The sequence below is a fragment of the Bufo bufo genome, chromosome 10, assembly GCF_905171765.1.
Source record: "Bufo bufo chromosome 10, aBufBuf1.1, whole genome shotgun sequence".
Taxonomy (NCBI): domain Eukaryota; kingdom Metazoa; phylum Chordata; class Amphibia; order Anura; family Bufonidae; genus Bufo; species Bufo bufo.
The window spans coordinates 40,374,175-40,402,158 of NC_053398.1; the positions used below are offsets into that span (position 1 = coordinate 40,374,175).

Genomic DNA, 27,984 nt, shown 5'->3' on the forward strand with positions numbered 1-27,984 from the left:
GCATTCTTTACCCATTTTTATGTGCCTTGTATAAGTACATGGATGTCATGGGGAGAGAGACACCAAATAAAAGTTACACAATAAACACCATGCCTATTGTTCACAATGCAAAGAGCATGAGGGTTGGAGAGCAAATGACCATACCAGTTATCGCATTTGTGAACAAAACGTGATTATTTTTTCTTATGAATGACAGTAATCAAGCGCTGATTGACTAGCTATATTGCTGATCTTCGCTCATTAGGTGCAATTTATCTGCCCGTTGAAAAGGTCCATTAGTCATTTCCTGTAGACTGATTTTTATGGACATGCTATCAAAACATTTTAAAATTGGGTTGGAACGTCGGCTAGCCAGATAGGTTTAAAGGGATTGTACAAGTTAAATACTTCCGCAGCAGCCGTAAATATAATAAAATAACAAAGTCATACCTATCACTTTTCTCTCCTACCGCTTCTAGCTGAGCGCTCCGCATGTGCAGTGCTGACATCATCTTCCTGGCTGCAGTGATGATGTTCCATACACAATCTCTCACCGTGTAGCTAATCACTGGCCTCAGTGGTAAATGGCACTTGATTGGTTCTAGCCATCAAGTAGTGTGTATGGGACATTACTACTGCGGCCAATAAAACAAACACTGTCGGGAAGGATTGGAGCATGGCGCAGGTAGCAGTAAGAGAAAAAATAGTGTAAAGTATGACTATTAAATTGCAATTACTGCTGCTTGGGAAGTATATATTTTTTTAACTTGGACTACCCCTTTAAGAGGGCAGCTTAAAGGGGTTCTCTCACATAAGCAAGTCCTGCGTAGGACTTACAGGGTAGTCCTGAAATAATACCTTAAAGTGTACCTGAGTTTCCAAAAAAAGTTTGCATAGTGGCTGTGCTTCTTTGTACAATCATAACTGTGAAGGAGCAAGTGTATTGGGCTTCCATAAAGTCTCTTTAAAGGCTGTGTATGCCTTTGGGGGAAATTTATTTTTATTAGTGCATTGTACTCGTTATGAGCTAAAAATCTTTTTTTTAATTTGGTCTTTATTAAAAATATGGAGCCCTTTTTTCTGTACAGACAGAGCTGAGATGCTCTAGTAGAAGGATCTGAATTTTGTCTCTGCTCCTCTCAGGCTCCTTATCTCTGCTCTCTGTCTTTATAAAAACTCATTAAAGCTGAATCCCTATCTTACTGATAAGAATGTGGCGTAAATAAGTGTTTATGACCTTTTTTTCGTAATCTAGAGATAAGGGTTATTATATTACCCATACAAAGTGAAAGTGAAAGTAGGATGCACACAGTTAGAAAAAGGCAACCCTTTGTGACAGAACAGCTCAATATTTTTGATAAAGACCGTTTAAACCATTTATTCAATTGGTCTTTATAAAAAATATGTAATACTTTTTTGTGTACATAGCTGAAATGCTGTATTAGCTGCCTATGGATTTTTGGTCTTTTCCATCATCTGGGGAGCAGACGGACTTCTTATCTCTGCTCTCTGACATGAACACTCATCAAAGTTCAATCTTTATCTTATTGATAAGAATGTGGCTTAAATAAGTGTTTATGACCTCTTAGTAATCTAGAGATAAGGGTTATTACATTACCAGCACAAAGTGAAATTAGGATGCACACAGTTAGAAAAACAGTTAACCCTTTGTGACAGAATGGGTCAATATTTTTTAAATAAAAACCTATTGAAAAAATAATAATTTGCCCCAAATGAGTAAAATGCAATCATAAAAATAAATTGCCCTGGAAGGTGTAGATATAATTTAAGCCATATTATTTCCTCCTTCCGCTAGTTAGATGCATTTCACTCACAAGTAGGGGCGTCTCCTTTCTGGGAAATCAGGCAAAAAATAGACCCTAGTAGGAAGTGATTGGCAAATGCAGCTCTTGATGTCTTATTTCAACTGGATCTTTTGGGGCCATTAACTTAAGACAGCCTGGACCCACCAGAGAATCCTCCGATAGTCGGGTGGACCAGTCTGACACTGCACCTTTGCAATAATTACATGTTCAGTATCACAAGTTTTTCAAAGTAACAAATGAAGAAAGATTGGGAAAAAAATAATATATAATGAAAATATATTAGAAAACTCTAGATTTTTTATTTTTTTTATAATTATATATATATATATATATATATATATATATATATATATATAATTAAGCTGTGATATATTTTATCTTAGAAGACCTAACTTTGACCCATTCAAAATATTCAACCTTAAACTCCAGGTGAATTCATCTATAGAACTGCAGACGCTGAGGGCTGTGAATATTATGCAATCTGCAATGCTGAGTGTGCCACAGAGAGATATACTGGACCATGTTCAACTACAACTGGTGGCCCTTCGACCACTATTTCACCAACAACAATAAGTACTGAATCCACTCCATTTACCATGTCCGAAACAACTACAACACCATCATCTACAACAACTGGAAACTCTACAACCCCAGTGTCCAGTGGAACCACACCAACAATATCATCAACAACTGAAACCACTCTTTCAACAATCATATCTACTACAACCCCATCAACAACTCTAAATGTTTCCAGCACAACATGTAGGTGAACTTCATTAATTCTACCAGAATATAATGCTATCAGTGCTTTATCTGTAAAAGTAAATGAACACAAAGAGGGAGAATGTTTAGATCAGACATTTTCTAAGATTCTAAAAAATTTTTTTTTTTAACAGCGTGTGGAATCTGTCAGTGCCAAATGCCCAAATGTGACCCATTCTTTAAAGTTGCTACCTTCACTCCACCGGGTGCCTGCTGTCCGAACATTACTTGTGGTAAGAACAATTGATATTTTTCTCATAACATGTCAAGTATTATGAGTAGTGGTAATAATAAATTCCAACCATACACATTTGTTAAGGCATATAGTATGTTAATACATCTATGTTATTTTTCTTCAGTACCTGATTCTGTCTGTGTGGTAGGAAATGAGGTATACCAGGTAAGATTTTGTGTTGAAAATAGTTTACTGTATATCTATGTAATATCTGTCTGTCTATTCCATATCTATCTATCCATCTATTATCTATCTATATATCTAGTTACCTTGAACTCATATATCTATCACTATCTCTAACATATCTATTGATTTATGAATTTTAAATACCTAGCTATCTATTTATCTATCTATCTATCTATCTATCTATCTATCTATCTATCTATCTATCGTCTGTCTATCACATATCTGTATATCTATTGCTATCTCTGTCTCATCTATCTATCTATCTATCTATCTATCTATCTGTCTCGATATCTATCTATCTTCTATCTATCTATCTATCTATCTATCTAGCTATGTGTCTCCCTCCATATCTATCATGTTGACAAATTATGGTTACTAACTGAAGAAGAAAAATTAGGCCAGACTTCCAATAATGACTTTACTTATACTACAAAAGTCACGCCACCCTCTACATTTCCCTCAGTTAGGGGATTTTTGTGAATAGAAGAAATGGCATGGTGCCAGGGCCAAATTATAGAAACAGTGCACAGAACACATACTCTTATTCCTCCGCCACACTGGAGACCTAGAGGGTCTCCAACACCCTCCCTCCGGTCTGGTTCTTCCAATTTGGTTTCTAAAATCATAATCATTATCATGTAAACAGTTGTCATGCGAGTTTATAGTGGGACAGAGCCGCCACCAATCTCATCTTACCAGTTGTGCAAGAAGTCCATTACTGAAGCCCATTAATTGCTTATGGTGGTACTCAGTACTCTGAGAGGGTGGACATATACTGAGTATGTTACTAGATATCTGAAAGTCTACACCCGAAATTTCCTGTAAGGTGATGTTCACCAGTAATTTTAGCACTTTTTTTTGGTTTGGTGAACTGAACTAACGCTTAAAGGGGTTATCCAGCAGATAAAACATATTTTAAAAAAAGTCTCGTAATGCTGTAAAAACAAATAAAAAAAAAATAAAAATAAAAAGAAATAATATCTCCATATGATAACTATCCTCATAGCTCTCATCAGGACACTTCCTGGTCCCCCCGGCAGTCACTACTTCCTGCTGCCTCTCTCGACACACATGGAATGACTGTATGAATGAGTTGTCAGGAAGCATTGGAATTTAAAGGATTCATGAGATGAAGATCATTTTTTTTATTTATCTGTACATTCAGAACCTTAAAAAAAAATAAAAATAAATAAATAATAAAAAAAATATATATATATCTCAATATACTGGTAGGACTAGACTGTTAATGATATATGAATGGATGAATGTCAAACAGCATCCTAAAAATGTCCTTATGTCTTCTCTCCTCAGCGTGGCTCAATTATTCCACAACCACAGGGTTCCTGCCAGAGATGTACATGTTCTTACAGCATGGACAGCAATTCTCAGTTTTATGCTGTTGATTGCCAGCCAATCCAATGTCAGACAACATGCCAGAGTGTAAGTACATCGCTTAATGCAAGCGTGTTTCATTTTCTTTTTCTCAGGAGCCGAATACATTGTGAACCACTGATTGCAGCAGCAGTTCTCATATTAGAGAGGTTGTCTGTGAAGAGACAACTCTTTAGAAGAGGACCTGTCACCTCTCCTGACTTGTCTCGTTTATTAAGTAATTGTATTCCATGTTTTTTTGTGTCTCTATGTTGTGCCGTTCTTCTGTTATTCTTGCCAGACATTTATGATTAAATGTACAGCTGGATGTTACCAGTAGGGGATGTGTGGGAATACACGTTTAGCTTTCCAAAAACATTCTGCTTGCAGATAGCAAAATGTTGGTCTAGAAATTCTGCAGATTCTACATTTCCTATATAATACCTAAGGGCTGATGCACCATAAGGCTAATCGCATATGTTTAAACCCTCGAATGCCTTGGTTAAATGTGACCACGGCATCTATGCAGTGCAGACTCAGGAGCCTCACGCTCCTGTGCCCATAACAGCGTTCCCTAGCTAAGATCGGGGAAGCTGTAGTACTCCAGTCATAGCTTGGAGCCTTAAGGGTACATGCACATGTTCAGGATTCATGTGCGGAGCATCCGCACTGAAATCCGCAGGTGTTCGCAGGCTAATCTGTGCGGTCAATCCGCATCAATTGGTGCAGATTTGCGTGCGGATTTGGTGCGGTTTCGGTGCGGATTTTACTAAGTGAATGAAGAAAATCCGGTCAGGAAAAATAAAATAAATTGACATGCTGCGGATTTTAAAATCCGCACCGCAGGTCAACATCTGCGCGGAAAAAAATCTGCATCGTGTGCACTGAGAATTTCAGATTCTCATAGAATAAAATGTACATGACCTACAGTGCGGATTTTCCACACGCAAATCCGTGCGGAAAATCCGCACGCAATCCTGATCGTGCGCATTTAGCCTAAAGCAGGCTACAATACCCATCACTGGAATATTTTAATACAGGTGGCAGCACTGCATTGGAATATAGTGAATGGTGTGTTGTGTGATGGAAAATGCAAAAACAGAAAATCTCAGGGTCCTCTAAGGGTTAAGAAGGAGCCTTTGTGCTCTGAAAGCTTGAAATATGATTTTTGCTGGTTAGCCAATAAAAATATCACTCCCATAATACTTTTCTATTTTCTAAGTTCTATAGTAAATCTTATTTCATTTTAGGGATATACATATAAAACAAGTGCTGGAGAATGCTGTGGACAATGTGTTCCACTACAGTGTACTATGACCATAAGCACGAGTAGTACGGGATCAACAAGCGGCTCCACCGGCAGCTCATCAAGTGGTTCAACAAGTGGTTCCTCAAGTGGTTCAACAAGCAATTCAAATGGTTCCATCAATGTAAACGCAACAAGCGGATCAACATCCAATTCAGGGGATTCAATGAGTGGTTCAGCGTCTAATGTAACTGGATCAACAAGTGGAACAACGTCTGAATCAAGTGGATCAACTAGTGGTTCAACCAATACCACCAGCATTAATATACCAGTAAGTAAGCTCAAAAGAAACAATATATATATATATAGTAGCCAACTCGATTTAAAAAAAATAAAAATTCAAAATGGAATTATTCATGAAAGAAATTACTAGAAAAAATAATTAATGTCAGCACCTATATAATCTTTATAATCATGAAATTTTTCTTGACGCACAAAAGCATGATCCAACTCTCAAGGCTGTAGGCATCTACCAAGTGTTACGATGTTACAGTCTGAATCTCTTTATTTTACAGATGGGAACTATTTATCACCTGCTAAACGACAAATGTGTTTACTACGAATGCAATGAGGAAAATGGCGTGCCTGTACTGACCAAAGTGCAGAAAGTCTGCCAGATATTGGATTTAGCTACTTGTGAACCGGTACAGTTTTTAAAGAATTGCTAGAATTTAAATAGTAGTTTAATAGTGCACTTATGAAACAGACTTTTGATAGGAATTCTGAAGGCGGAAGTACCTAGGATTAGTACAGCACATTTAATCTATGAGGATGGGGTGGCATTTAAAGAAAATGTGTCACCATAAATTTGAAAACCAGATAGTAACACATCTCCCATTTTTCTAAACTGTTGTTATTTTCTGACTGTAGATTTATTTTTATTTTTTTCTGAACGTCCATCTTGCCTGAGCTGTTCTTAACAGCATTTACAAAGATTGCTTTACGGCAGCCCCATAGGCCATAGACACAATGGTCAGGACGGGACCCTATTGACTTCTATGGGATAGTTCTCTAGGCATGCTCAGTGACCTGTGCAGAGGTCATTGTCCAAGGAAAGAATAGATTAGCTCTGATAATCAACTATTGTGGATGGAGGATCCTGCCTTATCTGTACACAGAGGTGATATCATTACAGGCAGGATTAGAATGACAGATAAGTAGATACTTGCAGTAAAGTGATCTGTACAGACGAAGAAGTGGAGCCAATGATTAGACATAGTGGCCAGGCAAAAACTGCAGGATTTATGGTTTTAGTTTAAATATAAAAAGTGACATGGAAAATTGAAAAAAAAACATACTCAACAATTATAAAAAAATATGTTAAACATGAAAAGTGATTTAAACAGCAGGTCATTTTCTGATGACACATTCCCTTTAACTCTGCAAGGATATTTATATATGCATAACAAGCATGCAGCCACAGCAGTGGACCCCATCCATCCTTAAAATTAGGGAAAAGACTCAAATAGACCCAAAGAGTGGGCAGAAGAGCTGTGTACAGCATGTGGAACAGGATATGACAGTGCCTACCACTACTTTAAAGATATAGGTCTTCACTACGTGATAAATATCGTACTGTATGTAAATCATTTTATATCTCTGGCTACAGACAGACTGTTGAGTAAAAAAAAAAAATGAAACCCTCATAATATATGCAACTGCCAGAAAAAATGTGAAATTCTAGTAATAGCGCCCATCCTGTATATCGGCTGTGTATAACGTTGCAGCTGAGCTCCAGTCAAGTGAGTAGGACTGATCTTCACAGTGCGGTCCTACTACTGGTGAAAAAACAGACCTTTTTTTGTAGTTTTAGACAACCCCTTCAGGCCTGTTTCACCCTTGTGTTGCGACACCTGGCAGAGGATCTCAATGCCAGAAAAAAAGTTTCCGTTCAGTCCTCATGCATTCTGAATGGAAAGAGATCCGTTCGGGAATGCCTTCCGTTCCGGCAGCATTCCGTTTTGTGACCGGACACAAAACCGCAGCTTGCGACGGTTTTGTGTCCGGTCACCGAAACGGCGCAAACTGGATCTTTCACTTAAAACAAAGTAAGTCGATGGTGACGGATCCGTTTTCTTAGAAACCTAAAAAAAAAACGGATCTGCTTTGTTCCAATTTGATTTCACACAACCGCATCCTAACGCAACGGATGCATCCTGATGTGCAAAATCAAAGCGGATCTGTTTAATTCTGGTTAAGAGATTCTCTGCCGGATCTAAAATCCCAAATTAACAACGCAAGTGTGAAACAGGCTTTACTTCTATTTCCTAACTAGAAAACAGCTAGTTATTATAGTATATGCAGTGTATGGAAACATGACAACCGACTCCATTTTAAAGCATGGACCCCATCTTTTACAGGGTACTGTTAAATTTGATTCTGATGGATGCTGTCAGACATGCACTCCTAAGCAAGGTAAGAAAATTGTATTTCTCTATAAATATAGAATTAAGATTAGAATTACAAATAGAAACAAACCAAAATAATATAACGTCCACCACTGACAATAAGTTAATTTCAGCAACATTAGTCAGATGCTCACTTTTTCAGGAGCTAACAGCAGAATTTTTGTATGGAACACAGAAAATCCGAAATCTTGCTTCTGCTCCAATTGTTCAAACTTCAGTGCATGAGCAGTACAGCCATTGAGGCCAGGCCTGGAATTGTTCTGGGTTCCTCCCTAGTAATAAGGTTGGGAATCACTGGTTTAGGTAAACTGTAACACAGTATGCAACTGGAAACCTGGGGAATAATTATACATACCGTAGGTTTATTTTGCACCAGAATATCGCGCTTGCGCCATTTTTAGTTTATTTAGATTGTTAAATGTGTCTAAGGCTGCATTGAGATGACCATAGTGTTTTGTTTTCCGCAAATTGCGGATCTGCAAAACACGGATACCGGCCCGTGTGCGTTCCGTATTTTGTGGAACCCACATGGCTGGAACCATGATAGAAAATACCTATTCTTGTCCGGAATTGTTCTATCTTTTTTGGAACAATGAACGCTTGGTGTGCTGTCCGCATCTTTTGCAGCCCCACGGTCGTGTGAATGAGCCCTAAATCTGTGATGTTTTCAAAAGTAGTGAAAGAAAGATGTGACATAAAGCAACCTAAAAATCCCTATTTGCAACACAATCTGCCGCAGGGCTTTAAACTCAGCAATATCAGAGTGCTACACCATTTGTCACAGTGAATTCAGAAAGTCTTAAGATCCTTTCACTTTTTTTCACATTTTGTTATGTTGCAGCCTGGTAAAATAGAAAACAAATTCTAAATTTTCCCCATCATTCTGCACTCATTTATTGAAGATGAAAAACTAAAATATTGTGGTGACATACATATTCAGACCCTTTACTCATGACTTAGTTGAAACATCTTTGACAGCAATTACAACAGTCTTCTTGTGTATGATGCCACAAGGTTTGCACCTGGATTTAGGGATTTTCTGCCATTCCTCTTTGCAGACCTCTCAAGCTCTGTCAGGTTAGACCATTGGTAGATAGCCATTTTCAAGTCTTTCTAAAGATTTTCAATTGGGTTCAAGTCAGGGCTCTGACTGGGCCACTCAACGACATTCACAGAATTGTCCCTAAACCTATCTTGTGTTGTCTTGACTGTGTGCTTAGGGTCATTGTCTTGTTGGAAGGTAAACCTTCTCCTCTGTCTGAGGTCCATAGCACTCTGGATCAGGTTTTCATTAAAGGGTTTGTCTCACTTCGGCAAATGGAATTTATAATGTAGAGAAAGTTAATACAAGACACTTACTATTGTCCATATTGCCTCCTTTGCTGGCTTTATTCATTTTTCATCACATTATACACTGCTTGTATCCAGGGGTTAACACAACAATCCAGCAGCGGTGGCCGTGTTTGCACAAAATGGAAAAAGGTGCTGGCCTCTCTGGCGGCCGGAACCGTGGGAGTGCACATAGGCTGGCGCTTTAAGTGTACAAGCACAACCACCACTGATGGATTGTTGCAATCCCTGGATACGAGCCGTGTATAATGCGATGAAAAAAAAATCGATCAAGTCAGCAAAGGAGGGAATAAGGACAATCACAATACATTAGTAAGTGTCTTGTATTAACTTTGTACGCTTTATAAATGCAATTCGTTTAAGTGAGACAACCCCTCTAAGAATATCTCTGTACTTTGCTCCATTCTGCTTAACCTCAGTTCTGACCTGTCCCAGCTGCTGGAAAACACCCCCACAGCATGATTCTGCCACCACCATGCTTCCACACTATCCTGTCTCTAAGCTCTACAGGCAGTTCTTTTCCTCCTCATGGCTTGGTTTTTGCTCTGACATTCAACTGTGAGACCTTATATGGACAGGGCTGTGTCTTTCCAAATAATCTCCAATCAACTGTATTTACCACGGGTGAACTTCAATCAAGGTGTAGAAACATCTCAGAGATGATCAGGAGAAATAGCAAGCCCTCAGAGCTGTATTTCAGGTGTCATAGCAAAGACAAAGACAAGAGAATATTTATGTCCATTCAAAATGTTAATTTTCCCTTTTTAATACATTTGCAAACATTTCTAAAATTCTGTTTTCAGTTTCTCAGTATGGATGCAGACTGATTCAGAAGCACAAGGCTGCAACATAACAAAATGTGAAAAAAAGTGAAAGGGTCTGAAGACTTTCCAAACGCATTGTAATACTCCCTTGGAGCTTGTATAGTTTTTTGTCCAAGACATGCACCAAAAACTATCTAAGACTGCGACAAAACAAGGCTCAAATTAGGCGTAGGCAATAGGCAAATCAAGCATAGTGAGATTTATACATCTTCCTCAGTGTGTTTCACTAGACAGCTCTGGTGGAATTATCTCTGACAACTAGACCACTGTTACCTTCTCTAAACCTCCTCATGTTCCTCAGTGGAAAATTAATAGAAGCTCATCTCAGGCAGACCAAAGACCATCAGTTCAATTATAGTTGCAACCACATTATTTAGTATCTACATTATTTCAATATTTGACGCTGTTGTTCTTTGTCTGTGCAGTTAAAGTAGTGAACGTCACCACTGTGGAAGAAGACTGCAGTGCTCGAAAGAATGAGACAATCTTGAAGGATGAAGACTGTGAACTGCTTGTGGAACTTACATACTGCGGAGGGCCATGCATGGGATCTTCTATGTAAGTCACTGAGTATAGTAAAAATACAATTCTAAAGGGAGACAAAAAGTGGAAATTTTTTTTTTTCAGCTTTTACACATCTTAAATGCTTAGAAGCTAGAACTACCGTATACCGTATATTTTGAAATGGGTATTTATACTGTTGTCTGGCATTACCGCAGTGAAAATTAGGGCCATCATTTCTTGTATTGCAATACAGAGCAGTGTGCTTAAAGGGTTTCTACCACCAGAAATACTGTTATGTAGCTGACTGACATTGGTGATTCGCTAATGTCAGCACTACATAACAGTATGTTTCTAACATTAGTCCTTGCAGCCGTTTTTGTTAAAAAAGCACTTTTATTATATGCTAATGAGCCTCTAGGTGCTATGTGGGTGTAAAATCAGCACCTAGAGGCTCCGTCCACTCACCCATTATCCCGCCCAGGTCCAGTGTTCTGCCCGCCCAGCTCCTCTTGATTGATGCCACTGTTCCCCGCATCGTTGGCGAAATCCCGCGCCTGCGCCGTTCACTTCTGTCTTCGGCGCAGGCGCAGTGAGTGAATGATGCGATCCTGGTGCCGGATTCCTCGCTGCGCCTGCGCCGACTACGTCACAGTGAGGAAGCCGGCATCAGGAGAGCGGCCTTCACTCACTGCGCCTGCGCCGAAGACAGAAGTGAACGGCGCAGGCTCGGGATTTCGCCAACGATGCAGGGAACAGTGGCATCAATCAAGAGGAGCTGGGCGGGCAGAACACTGGACCTGGGCGGGATAAAGCGTGAGTGGACGGAGCCTCTAGGTGCTGATTTTACGCCCACATAGCACCTAGAGGCTCATTAGCATATAATAAAAGTGCTTTTTTAACAAAAACGGCTGCAGGGACTAATGTTAGAAACATACTGTTATGTAGTGCTGACATTGGCGCATCGCTAATGTCCGTCAGCTACATAACAGTATTTCTGGTGGTAGAAACCCTTTAATAGAAATAAAAATAATGGTAATATGCAAATATCAATTTCTTGCTCAGCTAGTGTCAAACACTGTATAGAGAAAAAGCAAATATGGCTTGTTTGCTTGTTTGATAACTGCTATTTGCTTCTCTGAACACATTAAAGTAGTTTTACGAGATTCTGGTATTGATGACCTATCCTAGGGTGATTGAGTAGGCCGGTGAGCGCCACAGCTTCCTTGAAGCTTTCTAAGCACAGTGCCTTTATTGTAATGGGATAGAGCAGGGATGCTCAACCTGCGGCCCTCCAGCTGTTGTAAAACTACAACTCACACCATACCCTGCTGTAAGCTGATAGCTGTAGGCTGTCCTGGCATGCAAGATCTGAAGGGCCACAGGTTAGGCATACCTGGGATAGAGCTTTGCCTGGGCCATGTGACTGATAAATGTGATGTCACTGGTCTAGAAGGCCACACTGCTCTCCAGAGTGCTGCAGCCTCTTTAAACAGCTGAACGGTGGGAGTGTCAGGAGTCAGACCCCCATTGATCAGATACTGATGGCCTATGATGAGGGTAGACCTTCAATAACAGAATCTTGGAAATCCCTTTTACTGTAAGTCTGAACTTTCTCAAAATGGTCAATAAGTTCATACAGTAGGTGTTATCAAAATCAGGAGCCTGAAATAATCTACAAAAAGTACTATTTTGTCTTCGACATCGTTGTCAAGGGGCATTACGCTTTATATCAGGGATACTTCATCCAAGCCACATTTACTGCCATTTACTGAATAATTCTAGTGGTTACTTATTTCAGTCTTATGTATTGTGCAATAGAAATCAGAGATTTCAAATGTCCTCTTGCAAGAGCCTAAGACAGAAATGGAACCACCATTACACATTATGCTTATGACTTCTGTTTAACATATTCTATGGGTTATGAGATTTCTCAGAGGGTGTCTCTCTTCCATAGGGCTCATGCACACAAACATATTTTGTTTCAGTGTCCGTTCCGTTTTTGACTTCCCATATGCAGAACCATTCACTTCAATGGGGCCACAAAAAAAATTAAATTTACTCTTCGTGCATTCCGTTTCCATATGTCCGTTCCACCAAAAAATAGAACTTGTCCTATTATTGTCCTCATTACAGACAAGAATAGGACTCTTCTATTAGGGGCCAGCTGTTCCGTTCCGCAAAATATGGAATGCATACGGATGTCATCTGTATTTTTTGAGGATCCGTGTTTTGCGGACCGCACATTACATACGGTCGTGTGGATGAGCCCATAGGGTCCCAAAGTAAGGAAAATAACATACTGTTGTATTGAATTAATATGTAATGAGTAGAGTTGAGCGAACACCTGGATGTTCGGGTTCGAGAAGTTCGGCCGAACTTCCCGGAAATGTTCGGGTTCGGGATCCGAACCCGAACCGAACTTCGTCCCGAACCCGAACTCCATTGAAGTCAATGGGGACCCGAACTTTTGGGCACTAAAAAGGCTGTAAAACAGCCCAGGAAAGAGCTAGAGGGCTGCAAAAGGCAGCAACATGTAGGCAAATCCCCTGCAAACAAATGTGGATAGGGAAATGAATTAAAATTAAAATTAAAAAAATTTAAATGAACCAATATCAATTGGACAGAGGTCCCATAGCAGAGAATCTGGCTTCACGTCAGCAGAGAATCAGTCTCTTCATGCCATAGCAAAGAAATTGGCTTCATGACAGCAGAGAATCAGTCTCTTCATGCCATAGCAGAGAATCTGGCTTCATGTCAGCGCAGAATCAGTCTTCATGTCATAGCAGAGAATCAGGCTTCACGTCACCCACCACTGGAACAGGCCACTGTCACACATTTAGGCCCCGGCACCCAGACAGAGGAGAGAGGTCCCGTAACAGAGAATCTGGCCTTATGTCAGCGCAGAATCTGTCTTCATGTCATAGCAGAGAATCAGGCTTCACGTCACCCACCACTGGAACAGGCCACTGTCACACATTTAGGCCCAGGCACCCAGGCAGAGGAGAGAGGTCCCGTAACAGAGAATCTGGCCTTATGTCAGCGCAGAATCTGTCTTCATGTCATAGCAGAGAATCAGGCTTCATGTCAGCCACCACTGGAACAGGCCACTGTCACACATTTAGGCCCAGGCACCCAGGCAGAGGAGAGCGGTCCCGTAACAGAGAATCTGGCCTTATGTCAGAGCAGAATCTGTCTTCATGTCATAGCAGAGAATCAGGCTTCACGTCACCCACCACTGGAACAGGCCACTGTCACACATTTAGGCCCAGGCACCCAGGCAGAGGAGAGAGGTCCCGTAACAGAGAATCTGGCCTTATGTCAGCGCAGAATCTGTACTCATGTCATAGCAGAGAATCAGGCTTCACGTCACCCACCACTGGAACAGGCCACTGTCACACATTTAGGCCCCGGCACCCAGACAGAGGAGAGCGGTCCCGTTACAGAGAATCTGGCCTTATGTCAGCGCAGAATCTGTATTCATGTCATAGCAGAGAATCAGGCTTCACGTCAGCCACCACTGGAACAGGCCACTGTCACACATTTAGGCCTAGGCACCCAGGCAGAGGAGAGCGGTCCCGTAACAGAGAATCTGGCCTTATGTCAGCGCAGAATCTGTCTTCATGTCATAGCAGAGAATCAGGCTTCACGTCACCCACCACTGGAACAGGCCACTGTCACACATTTAGGCCCAGGCAGAGGAGAGAGGTTCCGTAACAGAGAATCTGGCCTTATGTCAGCGCAGAATCTGTATTCATGTCATAGCAGAGAATCAGGCTTCACGTCACCCACCACTGGAACAGGCCACTGTCACACATTTAGGCCCCGGCACCCAGACAGAGGAGAGCGGTCCCGTAACAGAGAATCTGGCCTTATGTCAGCGCAGAATCTGTATTCATGTCATAGCAGAGAATCAGGCTTCACGTCACCCACCACTGGAACAGGCCACTGTCACACATTTAGGCCCCGGCACCCAGACAGAGGAGAGCGGTCCCGTAACAGAGAATCTGGCCTTATGTCAGCGCAGAATCTGTATTCATGTCATAGCAGAGAATCAGGCTTCATGTCACCCACCACTGGAACAGGCCACTGTCACACATTTAGGCCCAGGCACCCAGACAGAGGAGAGCGGTCCCGTAACAGAGAATCTGGCCTTATGTCAGCGCAGAATCTGTCTTCATGTCATAGCAGAGAATCAGGCTTCACGTCAGCCACCACTGGAACAGGCCACTGTCACACATTTAGGCCCAGGCACCCAGGCAGAGGAGAGCGGTCCCGTAACAGAGAATCTGGCCTTATGTCAGCGCAGAATCTGTATTCATGTCATAGCAGAGAATCAGGCTTCACGTCACCCACCACTGGAACAGGCCACTGTCACACATTTAGGCCCCGGCAACCAGACAGAGGAGAGGTTCATTCAACTTTGGGTTGCCCCGCAATATAATGGTAAAATGAAATTAAAAATAGTATTGAATGAGGAAGTGCCCTGGAGTAGAATAATATATTGTTAAGGGGAGGTAGTTAATATCTAATCTGCACAAGGGATGGACAGGTCCTGTGGGATCCATGCCTGGTTCATTTTTATGAACGTCAGCTTGTCCACATTGGCTGTAGACAGGCGGCTGCGTTTGTCTGTAATGACGCCCCCTGCCGTGCTGAATACACGTTCAGACAAAACGCTGGCCGCCGGGCAGGCCAGCACCTCCAAGGCATAAAAGGCTAGCTCTGGCCACGTGGACAATTTGGAGACCCAGAAGTTGAATGGGGCCGAACCATCAGTCAGTACGTGCAGGGGTGTGCACAGGTACTGTTCCACCATGTTAGTGAAATGTTGCCTCCTGCTAACACGTTCCGTATCAGGTGGTGGTGCACTTAGCTGTGGCGTGTTGACAAAACTTTTCCACATCTCTGCCATGCTAACCCTGCCCTCAGAGGAGCTGGGCGTGACACAGCTGCGTTGGCGACCTCTTGCTCCTCCTCTGCCTTCGCCTTGGGCTTCCACTGGTTCCCCTGTGACATTTGGGAATGCTCTCAATAGCGCGTCTACCAACGTGTGCTTGTACTCGCGCATCTTCCTATCACGCTCCAGTGTAGGAAGTAAGGTGGGCACATTGTCTTTGTACCGGGGATCCAGCAGGGTGGCAACCCAGTAGTCTGCACACGTTAAAATGTGGGCAACTCTGCTGTCGTTGCGCAGGCACTGCAGCATGTAGTCGCTCATGTGTGCCAGGCTGCCCAGAGGTAAGGACAAGCTGTCCTCTGTGGGAGGCGTATCGTCATCGTCCTGTGTTTCCCCCCAGCCACGCACCAGTGATGGGCCCGAGCTGCTTTGGGTGCCACCCCGCTGTGAACATGCTTCATCCTCATCCTCCTCCACCTCCTCCTCATCCTCGTCCTCCTCGTCCTCCAGTAGTGGGCCCTGTCTGGCCACATTTGTACCTGGCCTCTGGTGTTGCAAAAAACCTCCCTCTGAGTCACTTTGAAGAGACTGGCCTGAAAGTGCTAAAAATGACCCCTCTTCCTCCTCTTCCTCCTGGGCCACCTCCTCTTCCATCATCGCCCTAAGTGTTTTCTCAAGGAGACATAGAAGTGGTATTGTAACGCTGATAACGGCGTCATCCCCACTGGCCATGTTGGTGGAGTACTCAAAACAGCGCAACAGGGCACACAGGTCTCGCATGGAGGCCCAGTCATTGGTGGTGAAGTGGGTCTGATCCGCAGTGCGACTGACCCGTGCGTGCTGCAGCTGAAACTCCACTATGGCCTGCTGCTGCTCGCACAGTCTGTCCAGCATATGCAAGGTGGAGTTCCACCTGGTGGGCACGTCGCATATGAGGCGGTTAGTGGGAAGGCCGAAGTTACGCTGTAGCGCAGACAGGCGAGCAGCGGCAGGGTGTGAACGCCGGAAGAGCGAACAGACGGCCCGCACTTTATGCAGCAGCTCTGACATGTCGGGGTAGTTGCGAATGAACTTCTGCACCACCAAATTCAGCACATGCGCCAGGCAAGGGATGTGCGTCAAACCGGCTTGTCCCAGAGCTGCAACGAGATTTCGCCCATTATCGCACACCACCAGGCCGGGCTTGAGGCTCACCGGCAGCAACCACTCGTCGGTCTGTTGTTCTATACCCCGCCACAACTCCTGTGCGGTGTGGGGCCTGTCCCCCAAACATATGAGTTTCAGAATGGCCTGCTGACGTTTACCCCGTGCTGTGCTGAAGTTGGTGGTGAAGGTGTGTGGCTGACTGGATGAGCAGGTGGAAGAAGAGGAGGAGGAAGCTGAGTAGGAGGAGGAGGAGACAGGAGGCAAAGAATGTTGCCCTGCGATCCTTGGCGGCGGAAGGACGTGCGCCAAATAGCTCTCCGCCTGGGGCCCAGCCGCCACTACATTTACCTAGTGTGCAGTTAGGGAGATATAGCGTCCCTGGCTGTGCTTACTGGTCCACGTATCTGTGGTTAGGTGGACCTTGCCACAGATGGCGTTGCGCAGTGCACACTTGATTTTATCGGACACTTGTTTGTGCAGGGAAGGCACGGCTCTCTTGGAGAAGTAGTGGCGGCTGGGAACAACATACTGTGGGACAGCAAGTGACATGAGCTGTTTGAAGCTGTGTGTCCACCAGCCTAAATGACAGAATTTCATAGGCCAGTAGTTTAGAAATGCTGGCATTCAGGGCCAGGGATCGAGGGTGGCTAGGTGAGAATTTACGCTTTCTCTCAAATGTTTGTGAGATGGAGAGCTGAACGCTGCCGTGTGACATGGTTGAGATGCTTGGTGACGCAGGTGGTGGTGTTGGTGGTACATCCCATGTTTGCTGGGCTGCAGGTGCCAACGTTCCTCCAGAGGCGGAGGAAGAGGCCGAGGCGGCGGCAGCAGCAGCAGAAGAGGCCGAGGCGGCAGCAGCAGAAGAGGTAGCAGGGGGAGCCTGAGTGACTTCCTTGTTTTTAAGGTGTTTACTCCACTGCAGTTCATGCTTTGCATGCAGGTGCCTGGTCATGCAGGTTGTGCTAAGGTTCAGAACGTTAATGCCTCGCTTCAGGCTCTGATGGCACAGCGTGCAAACCACTCGGGTCTTGTCGTCAGCACATTGTTTGAAGAAGTGCCATGCCAGGGAACTCCTTGAAGCTGCCTTTGGGGTGCTCGGTCCCAGATGGCGGCGGTCAGTAGCAGGCGGAGTCTCTTGGCGGTGGGTGTTCTGATTTTGCCCACTGCTCCCTCTTTTGCTACGCTGTTGACTCGGTCTCACCACTGCCTCTTCCTCCGAACTGTGAAAGTCAGTGGCACGACCTTCATTCCATGTGGAGTCTAGGACCTCATCGTCCCCTGCATCTGTCACGAGGGTATCAAGAGCCACGTCTGACTCCGTTATACCCGGGGTCAGGAGGTCGCAGCGGGTGGCTGCGCGCTCTATATCTAAAGATCACGTTGTTTCTTAGTGATTGTTTTCTGTGTTTGCCTTGCTATCCTTTTTGTCTCAATCAGGGATCCGTAGCTTCTCCTCCTCAGCTGTTTCTTGTCTGCCACTCCCAACCTCCTTATATTCTCCCCTCACTCTTCTCTAGTTGCCAGTTATAGAGCTTCCTGCCTGGACAACTATACTGACCCACTGGAGTTGTGAATCCTGGTTGTCGTTCCAGAGTGCTACCCTCCGGATCCCTGTTGGGCTTCTTGTTGTCTCCTGTTGTCGCCCACCTGGGATTATATGTTGAGTTTGTATTGTCTGTCCTTCCCTTGGTGTTTTCCTTTAGAGCTAGTGGTGCGGACTAGTGTTCCCACCGCCCTGTTCACTATCTAGGGCTCAGCTTAGGGAAAGCCAGGGCTTTAGGCACGTGATCGGCGTACGGGTGAGGAACCCGTCTAGGGACGTCAGGGCAGCCAGGTGCCAGCCGCTAGGTGAGTCAGGGGTCACCACCTTCCCTCTCACTTGGGCAGGGCCTTCCTTGTTCCCTCCCTCTGCGTCACGTATGTGATAGTCACGCCGACCGTGATATTATAACTGGCCTATTGGGGATAAAAAGAGGCAATAAAGACCCTGCTGGACGTGTATGAGAGACTTTCGCGCGTGCACAAGTAGAGCAAGTAGACACGAAATCCATTACATCCTGACGCAACCTTGGCCACCAAAAACGACGAGATAATAGCTCCAGGGTTGCTTTACTACCCGGGTGCCCAGCAAGTGCCGAATTATGATGTTCTTTTAATAATTCAAGACGCAGGTTTAACGGTACAAACAATTTCTCTGAGGGGCAAGAGGCCGGGGCGTCCCCCTGGGCCTCTAACACCTTTCCCTCTAGAACAGAGTGTACAGCAGAGACAACCACTCCTTTTTGTAAAATAGGTACCGAATCACTAGCATTAACCCCTCCAGGGAAACTACGAGATAACGCGTCTGCCTTGGTATTTTTTGCCCCAGGACGATAGGTGATTACAAAGTTAAATCTGGTAAAGAATAGCGACCACCTAGCTTGTCTAGGGGTGAGACGCTTAGCCGATTCTAGGTACAGAAGGTTTTTGTGATCCGTAATCACCGTGACGGGGTGGATTGCTCCCTCTAAGAAGTGATGCCATTCTTCAAGCGCCAGCTTAATCGCCAACAGTTCCCTATTTCCAACATCATAGTTCTTCTCTGCAGAAGATAATTTTTTGGAAAAGAAAGCGCAAGGGCGCCATTTGCCAGGAGACGGACCCTGAGACAATACAGCCCCCACTCCCACCTCTGACGCATCTACCTCAACAATAAAAGGCTGGGAGACATCAGGTTGAATTAGAACAGGTGCCGAGGTAAACCTCTCTTTTAGAGAGGAAAATGCATTTTTAGCTGCGTCAGACAATTTAGAAAAATCAGTCCCCTTCCTAGTCATGTCGGTAAGGGGTTTAACGATCACTGAATAATTTTTAATGAACTTTCTATAGAAATTTGCGAAACCCAAAGACCGTTGTAGGGCTTTAAGGTTCTCTGGAAGATCCCAATCTAAAATTGCCTGGACCTCCCCAGGATCCATACGGAAACCTGAAGCAGATAATAGATATCCCAGGAACTGTATTTCCTGAACGGCGAAGACACATTTTTCAATTTTCGCATATAATTTATTCGTCCGTAGGACCTGCAGTACTTGCCTGACATGCACCTCATGTGTTTTCAGATCAGCCGAATAAATTAAGATACCATCTAGGTATATGACTACAAACCTGCCGATGAGATGACTAAAAATATCATTAACGAAATGTTGGAAGACAGCGGGGGCATTGGTCAGACCGAAAGGCATAACTAGATTTTCATAATGCCCCTCAGGGGTGTTAAAAGCTGTCTTCCACTCATCCCCTTCCCTGATACGAATCAGATTGTAGGCCCCCCTAAGATCAAGTTTGGAGAACCACCTAGCACCCGCAATCTGATTAAAAAGGTCAGGAATGAGAGGAAGAGGGTATGGGTCTCGGATGGTTATCTGGTTTAGCTCACGGAAATCTAGGCAAGGACGCAGGCCCCCATCTTTCTTTTTAACAAAGAAAAACCCTGCAGCCACGGGTGAAGAAGAGGGTCTGATGTGTCCCTTAGCCAGACTCTCGGAGATATAATCTTTCATGGCTTGTCTCTCGGGACCCGAAAGATTATACAACCTGGACTTGGGTAATTTTGCACCGGGAATCAGGTTAACCGGGCAATCATAAGGACGATGAGGTGGTAGCTTCTGACAACCCTTTTCAGAAAAAACGTCCTCAAAGTCCGAAATAAATGTAGGTAGGGAAGCTATGGAGGCGATTAAGCAATTGTTATTTAAGCAATTCTCTCTGCAATGCTCACTCCACTCCAATATCTCCCTGGCCTGCCAATCCACCACTGGATTGTGCGCTACCAACCAGGGAAGACCCAATACCACAGGAGAGGGAAGGCCCTCCAGAACGTAACATGAAAGACACTCATTATGGTGGTCCCCTACCCGAAGGTGTAAATTATGAACAATGTGGGTGAGGTTTCTCTGAGACAGAGGAGCCGAATCTATAGCGAATACGGGAATAGGTCTCTGCAGCGTACAGAGAGACAAACCCATAGTGCGGGCAAAATGGGCATCTATCAAATTTACCCCTGCTCCACTGTCTAGAAAAAAAGAAATAGACTCCGTCTTAACACCAAAAACAATAACCGCTGGTAACACAAATTGAGATGTTCGTATGGAGGAAACGTATACCCCCCGGCTGACATCCTCCGCACAGCCTGGGGTTAGTAGTTTTCCGACGGTCTTTTGTTTTTGAGAAAGGAGGGACAGACATTAATGAAATGACCCTTCCCCCCCACAGAAAAAACAAGCCCCCCCCCTACGGCGAACCTCAGGAGGACGGACCTGACGAGAAGTTCCGCCTAGCTGCATAGGCTCATCTAAGTCAGTACAGACTAATTGTTGCTTGGGAGAGGTAACTAATTGTTTAGGAATTTTCGATCTCTCCCTAAGACGCCTATCTATTCTGATAGAGAGGGACATAACAGCATCAAGGGAAAGGGGGGTCTCATACAGCGCCAGTGCATCCTTAACCCTTTCAGATAACCCAGAGCAGAACTGACTCCTGAGAGCCGGGTCGTTCCACTGAGTATCCGTAGCCCACCTACGGAACTCTGAGCAATATTCCTCTGCTGACCGATCTCCCTGTAGGAGTCTCCGTAACTTCGACTCAGTTGTGGTCATCATATTTACCGTTAGCTGAGTTTGCCATAAATAATCATTATCAGGAGTCCACTGGCAAGTCACCATTCCTTGGTGCATACGGTTTTCATCCCCAATTTTGTACTTTCAAAGAGGGGGGGTCTTCTGGGGTTCCCGAAGAGGAAATGTTTTCTTCATCTCTTTCTTCGGTATGGCAGAAGGTGCAAGTTAACTTGAAAAAGATGAGTGGTAAATATAAATGCATGGCCGATAAGAAACGGTCGCCAGGTCCGGACCTAGGGGTGAATGACTATGTGTGGTTGTCTACTAGGAATATTAAGTTGAAGGTTCCCTCTTGGAAACTGGGCCCTAGGTTCATTGGTCCTTATAAAATAGTAGCCGTCATTAACCCTGTGGCTTTTCGCCTGGAGCTACCTCAGACTTTTAAGATCCATAACGTCTTCCATAAATCGTTACTCAAGAAGTATGTTCCACCTCTAGAACCATCACCGCTGCCACCTCCTCCTGTTATTGTGGATGGTAATCTGGAGTTTCAAATAGCCAGAATTGTTGATTCTCGTCGGGTCCGCCGCTCTCTTCAGTATCTGGTGCATTGGAGGGGTTACGGTCCCGAGGAAAGAATGTGGGTTCCAGCGTCAGAGGTAAACGCCAACAGGTTAATTCAGGCTTTCCATGCCTCTCATCCGGAGAGACCTGGTCCTGAGTGTCCGGAGGCCCCTCGTGAAAGGGGGGGTACTGTCACGAGGGTATCAAGAGCCACGTCTGACTCCGTTATACCCGGGGTCAGGAGGTCGCAGCGGGTGGCTGCGCGCTCTATATCTAAAGATCACGTTGTTTCTTAGTGATTGTTTTCTGTGTTTGCCTTGCTATCCTTTTTGTCTCAATCAGGGATCCGTAGCTTCTCCCCCTCAGCTGTTTCTTGTCTGCCACTCCCAACCTCCTTATATTCTCCCCTCACTCTTCTCTAGTTGCCAGTTATAGAGCTTCCTGCCTGGACATCTATACTGACCCACTGGAGTTGTGAATCCTGAGTTCCAGAGTGCTACCCTCCGGATCCCTGTTGGGCTTCTTGTTGTCTCCTGTTGTCGCCCACCTGGGATTATATGTTGAGTTTGTATTGTCTGTCCTTCCCTTGGTGTTTTCCTTTAGAGCTAGTGGTGCGGACTAGTGTTCCCACCGCCCTGTTCACTATCTAGGGCTCAGCTTAGGGAAAGCCAGGGCTTTAGGCACGTGATCGGCGTACGGGTGAGGAACCCGTCTAGGGACGTCAGGGCAGCCAGGTGCCAGCCGCTAGGTGAGTCAGGGGTCACCACCTTCCCTCTCACTTGGGCAGGGCCTTCCTTGTTCCCTCCCTCTGCGTCACGTATGTGATAGTCACGCCGACCGTGATAGCATCGTCTTCCACCCAGTCTTGATCCCTGACCTCCTGTTCAGTCTGCACACTGCAGAAAGACGCAGCAGTTGGCACCTGTGTTTCGTCATCATCAGAGACGTGCTGAGGTGGTATTCCCATGTCCTCATCATCAGGAAAAATAAGTGGTTGTGCGTTAGTGTATTCTATCTCTTCCACCCCTGGGGAAGGGCTAGGTGGATGCCCTTGGGAAACCCTGGCAGCAGAGTCTTCAAACAGCATAAGAGACTGCTGCATAACTTGAGGCTCAGACAGTTTCCCTGATATGCATGGGGGTGATGTGACAGACCGATGGGCTTGGTTTTCATGCGCCATCTGTGCGCTTTCTGCAGAAGACTGGGTGGGAGATAATGTGAACGTGCTGGATCCACTGTCGGCCACCCAATTGACTAATGCCTGTACCTGCTCAGGCCTTACCATCCTTAGAACGGCATTGGGCCCCACCAAATATCGCTGTAAATTCTGCTGGCTACTGGGACCTGAGGTAGTTGGTTCACTAGGACGTGTGGCTGTGGCAGAACGGCCACGTCCTCTCCCAGCACCAGAGGGTCCACTAACACCACCACGACCATGTCCACGTCCGCGTCCCTTATTAGATGTTTTCCTCATTGTTCCCGTTCACCACAATTTTGAGAATGGCAAATTTGGGAATGCTTTTTCAACCCAGAACAAAAAGTCTGCTTTTACGGTCACTACAAATAACTTGACCAGCTAAAACTGTGCAGATTTGGTTGAATAGAGATGTGAGACCTGTTTTTTTTTGCGCTGTGTGACAGTTATAGGTTTAATCACAGAATGACACTTCTATCAGCACGCTAGCGTGTGTCTTAGGTTTTTCTGAATGACACTATCAATAACTTCAATGTAAGATTTTCTTTTTGGGATAGATTTCAAGTAGGCCTCAAATACCACAAACTAGTTTTTTTCAGAATAGCAAATTTGGGAATGCTTTTTCAACCCAGAACAAAAAGTCTGCTTTTACGGTCACTACAAATAACTTGACCAGCTAAAACTGTGCAGATTTGGTTGAATAGAGATGTGAGACCTGTTTTTTTTTGCGCTGTGTGACAGTTATAGGTTTAATCACAGAATGACACTTCTATCAGCACGCTAGCGTGTGTCTTAGGTTTTTCTGAATGACACTATCAATAACTTCAATGTAAGATTTTCTTTTTGGGATAGATTTCAAGTAGGCCTCAAATACCACAAACTAGTTATTTTCAGAATGGCAAATTTGGGAATGCTTTTTCAACCCAGAACAAAAAGTCTGCTTTTACGGTCACTACAAATAACTTGACCAGCTAAAACTGTGCAGATTTGGTTGAATAGAGATGTGAGACCTGTTTTTTTTTGCGCTGTGTGACAGTTATAGGTTTAATCACAGAATGACACTTCTATCAGCACGCTAGCGTGTGTCTTAGGTTTTTCTGAATGACACTATCAATAACTTCAATGTAAGATTTTCTTTTTGGGATAGATTTCAAGTAGGCCTCAAATACCACAAACTAGTTATTTTCAGAATGGCAAATTTGGGAATGCTTTTTCAACCCAGAACAAAAAGTCTGCTTTTACGGTCACTACAAATAACTTGACCAGCTAAAACTGTGCAGATTTGGTTGAATAGAGATGTGAGACCTGTTTTTTTTTGCGCTGTGTGACAGTTATATGTTTAATCACAGAATGACACTTCTATCAGCACGCTAGCGTGTGTCTTAGGTTTTTCTGAATGACACTATCAATAACTTCAATGTAAGATTTTCTTTTTGGGATAGATTTCAAGTAGGCCTCAAATACCACAAACTAGTTATTTTCAGAATGGCAAATTTGGGAATGCTTTTTCAACCCAGAACAAAAAGTCTGCTTTTACGGTCACTACAAATAACTTGACCAGCTAAAACTGTGCAGATTTGGTTGAATAGAGATGTGAGACCTGTTTTTTTTTGCGCTGTGTGACAGTTATAGGTTTAATCACAGAATGACACTTCTATCAGCACGCTAGCGTGTGTCTTAGGTTTTTCTGAATGACACTATCAATACCTTCAATGTAAGATTTTATTTTTGGGATAGATTTCAAGTAGGCCTCAAATACCACAAACTAGTTATTTTCAGAATGGCAAATTTGGGAATGCTTTTTCAACCCAGAACAAAAAGTCTGCTTTTACGGTCACTACAAATAACTTGACCAGCTAAAACTGTGCAGATTTGGTTGAATAGAGATGTGAGACCTGTTTTTTTTTGCGCTGTGTGACAGTTATAGGTTTAATCACAGAATGACACTTCTATCAGCACGCTAGCGTGTGTCTTAGGTTTTTCTGAATGACACTATCAATAACTTCAATGTAAGATTTTCTTTTTGGGATAGATTTCAAGTAGGCCTCAAATACCACAAACTAGTTATTTTCAGAATGGCAAATTTGGGAATGCTTTTTCAACCCAGAACAAAAAGTCTGCTTTTACGGTCACTACAAATAACTTGACCAGCTAAAACTGTGCAAAAAATAACCAGACTGTTGATGGTTAAATGCACTTCGGTGACACAGGCTCAGCCTGCAGCTGATGTAGGATATAGCACAAAATAACCACACTATCGATGGTTAAATACACTTGGTGATAGCTCGTGCTGGCGCACCACAAGTCACAAAATGGCCGCCGATCACCCCAGAAAAAAAGTGATCTAAAAACGCTCTGGGCAGCCTCAAAAAAGTGAGCAAGTCAATAATAGCACTTCAAAGATCCACAGCTGCAGATCGATAACAGAATGAAGTCTTTTGGAGGAGTTAATCTGCCTAATCTCGCCCTAACGTCGCAGCTGCAACCTCTCCCTATACTGATCATAGCAGAGTGACGTGCGGCGCTACGTGACTCCAGCTTAAATAGAGGCTGGGTCACATGGTGCACTGGCCAATCACAGCCATGCCAATAGTAGGCATGGCTGTGATGGCCTCTTGGGCCAAGTTGTATGACGCTTGTTGATTGGCTGCTTTGCAGCCTTTCAAAAAGCGCCAAGAAAGCGCCGAACACCGAACCCGAACCCGGACTTTTACGAAAATGTTCGGGTTCGGGTCCGTGTCACGGACACCCCAAAATACAGTTCGGGTTCGCTCATCCCTAGTAATGAGCTTTTCAATAGTTATAGTCTAAAGGTGATGGATCCCATTCTTAGGAATCCATTGGATGGTTACACCACCCATATGCTATATAACAGGCATCCTCAAACTGCGGCCCTCCTGCTGTTGCAAAACTACAACTCAAAGCATGCCCGAACAGCCTACAGGTATCAGCCTACAGCAGGGCATTGTGGGAGTTGTAGTTTTGCAACAGCTGGAGGGACGCAGTTTGAGGATGCCTGCTATATAATGATACCTGATATGGATTGAAAAACTATTGAAAGGCTCACAACGCATATACTTAACAGATGGCTGAGATGGATCCCATATGGTGGCATCTGTCACTCATAAGTTAAAAAATGTATACTGTGCAGTAGGATGGCTTAGCATAGTCTAAAACACTGTTCCATCCTCTGGCCAGACATTTATTTGGCTTCCGTTTGACTAATCACCCCTGGTAAAAGAAAACCAGAAAGGTTGTATGAAACGTAGCCTAAACCTACAGACATGTTTTACGGTGTACATAGGGAGCTTTCGTAGACGTATGATTCTGATGTCTTCGTGTCTTTCTTTTTAGGTATTCCATGGGACTACAAGCAATGAATCATCAATGTTCTTGTTGCTCAGAGCTGGAAATCCAGGATAAGACTGTCCAACTGCTGTGTAATGATGGAACTTACAAGAGCTACACCTACACAGACGTGGTCAGCTGTGGTTGTGTTGGAGCATTTTGCACACCATCTGTGTAAAGCTAACAAAAAAAAAAGCTAAACCAAAGTCAACTGTATACAGTACATGTAAAATTGTGGCCTTTGCTAACTATTTATGCTTAAGTCCATGTCAGCCAGTACTAAATACTGCAGTAATTTGTAGTCTTAGACTGTAGTTTAGAATAGTCTTTAGTCATTACAAGGAGTCTTTGGGCTGACGGAGAAACCATCATTAGGATGCGCTCATTTTTTAGGAATCGGTTCCCATAGACTAGGACTGTTGCAGATAATCCACGAACAATTTTCAGCTGGCAGACTAATGAGAAGGAATATTTAGTGAATGCCACCAAATTGTGTTACTTCTTAATGATTATTATAGATATTAATAAACTTTAGCATTGAAAGCATTTATGACTGCCTGATTCATTGTACTGAAGGAATAATGCATTATGAGGTCCAGTTTAGAAAACCCATTGTCACACACCCCATTGGGGTGCTTCAAGCGTTTATGATCCTCATATATTAGCCAGAGTGGACAGCAGCTCCAATGAGCCTCTGATGTGTCTGGCACATCCATATATTACACTGAAAGCCCATTTCCCCTGTAGTGGTTTGTTGAAAAACAAACTGAAATCTTTTAGGTATAGGGAAGAAAAAATATAAAAATAAAATAATATTATTGCATAAGTGTGCACACCCTTAAACTAATACTTTGTTGAAGCACCTTTTGATTTTATTACAGCACTCGGTCTTTTTGGGTATGAGTCTATCAGCATGTCACATTTTGACTTGGCAAGATTTGCCCACTCTTATTTACAAAAACACTCTTCTCCTGCAACCACATAATTTTTTTTGTTTTCTTCCCTCCACCTAAAAGATTTCAGTTTGTTTTTCAATTGAGTGGTACAGTTTATAGGTCACATTAAAGGTGGAAAAAGTTCTGTTATGATTTATCTTTGTCTAATTTTTTACAGCACAGAAACCTGACATTTTAACAGGGGTGTGTAGACTTTTTATATCCACTAGCCGTATATCGCACCCCTCATTCAGTATTTTGTGGAAGCAGGTATATAGAACCCCTTAATCTGTATTTTGTAGAAGCAGGTATATCGCACCGTTTAATCAGTATTTTGTGAAAGCAGGTATATCAAACCCCTCAATCAGTATTTTGTGGAAGCAGGTATATCGCACCCCTCAATCAGTATTTTGAGGAAACAGTTATATAGAACACCTGAATCAATATTTGGTGGAAGCAGTTATATCACACCCCTCAATCTGTATTTTGTGGAAGCAGGTATATCAAATCCCTTAATCAATATTTTGTGGAAGCAGGTATATTGCACCCCTCA

General features: G+C 43.7%; 1 protein-coding gene across 1 annotated transcript in view; it reads left to right on the forward strand.

Moving 5' to 3' along the window:
• Positions 1-26,674, forward strand: part of LOC120980013 (mucin-5AC-like) — a 151,672-nt gene extending 124,998 nt beyond the window's left edge. The window contains exons 32-39 of the mRNA XM_040408877.1: positions 2,235-2,567; positions 2,927-2,967; positions 4,300-4,428; positions 5,610-5,936; positions 6,181-6,309; positions 8,026-8,080; positions 10,673-10,805; positions 26,503-26,674. Coding sequence (XP_040264811.1) covers positions 2,235-2,567; positions 2,927-2,967; positions 4,300-4,428; positions 5,610-5,936; positions 6,181-6,309; positions 8,026-8,080; positions 10,673-10,805; positions 26,503-26,674 — 1,319 coding nt within the window. The remainder of the gene's footprint in view (positions 1-2,234; positions 2,568-2,926; positions 2,968-4,299; positions 4,429-5,609; positions 5,937-6,180; positions 6,310-8,025; positions 8,081-10,672; positions 10,806-26,502) is intronic.
• Positions 26,675-27,984: the final 1,310 nt, after the last annotated feature.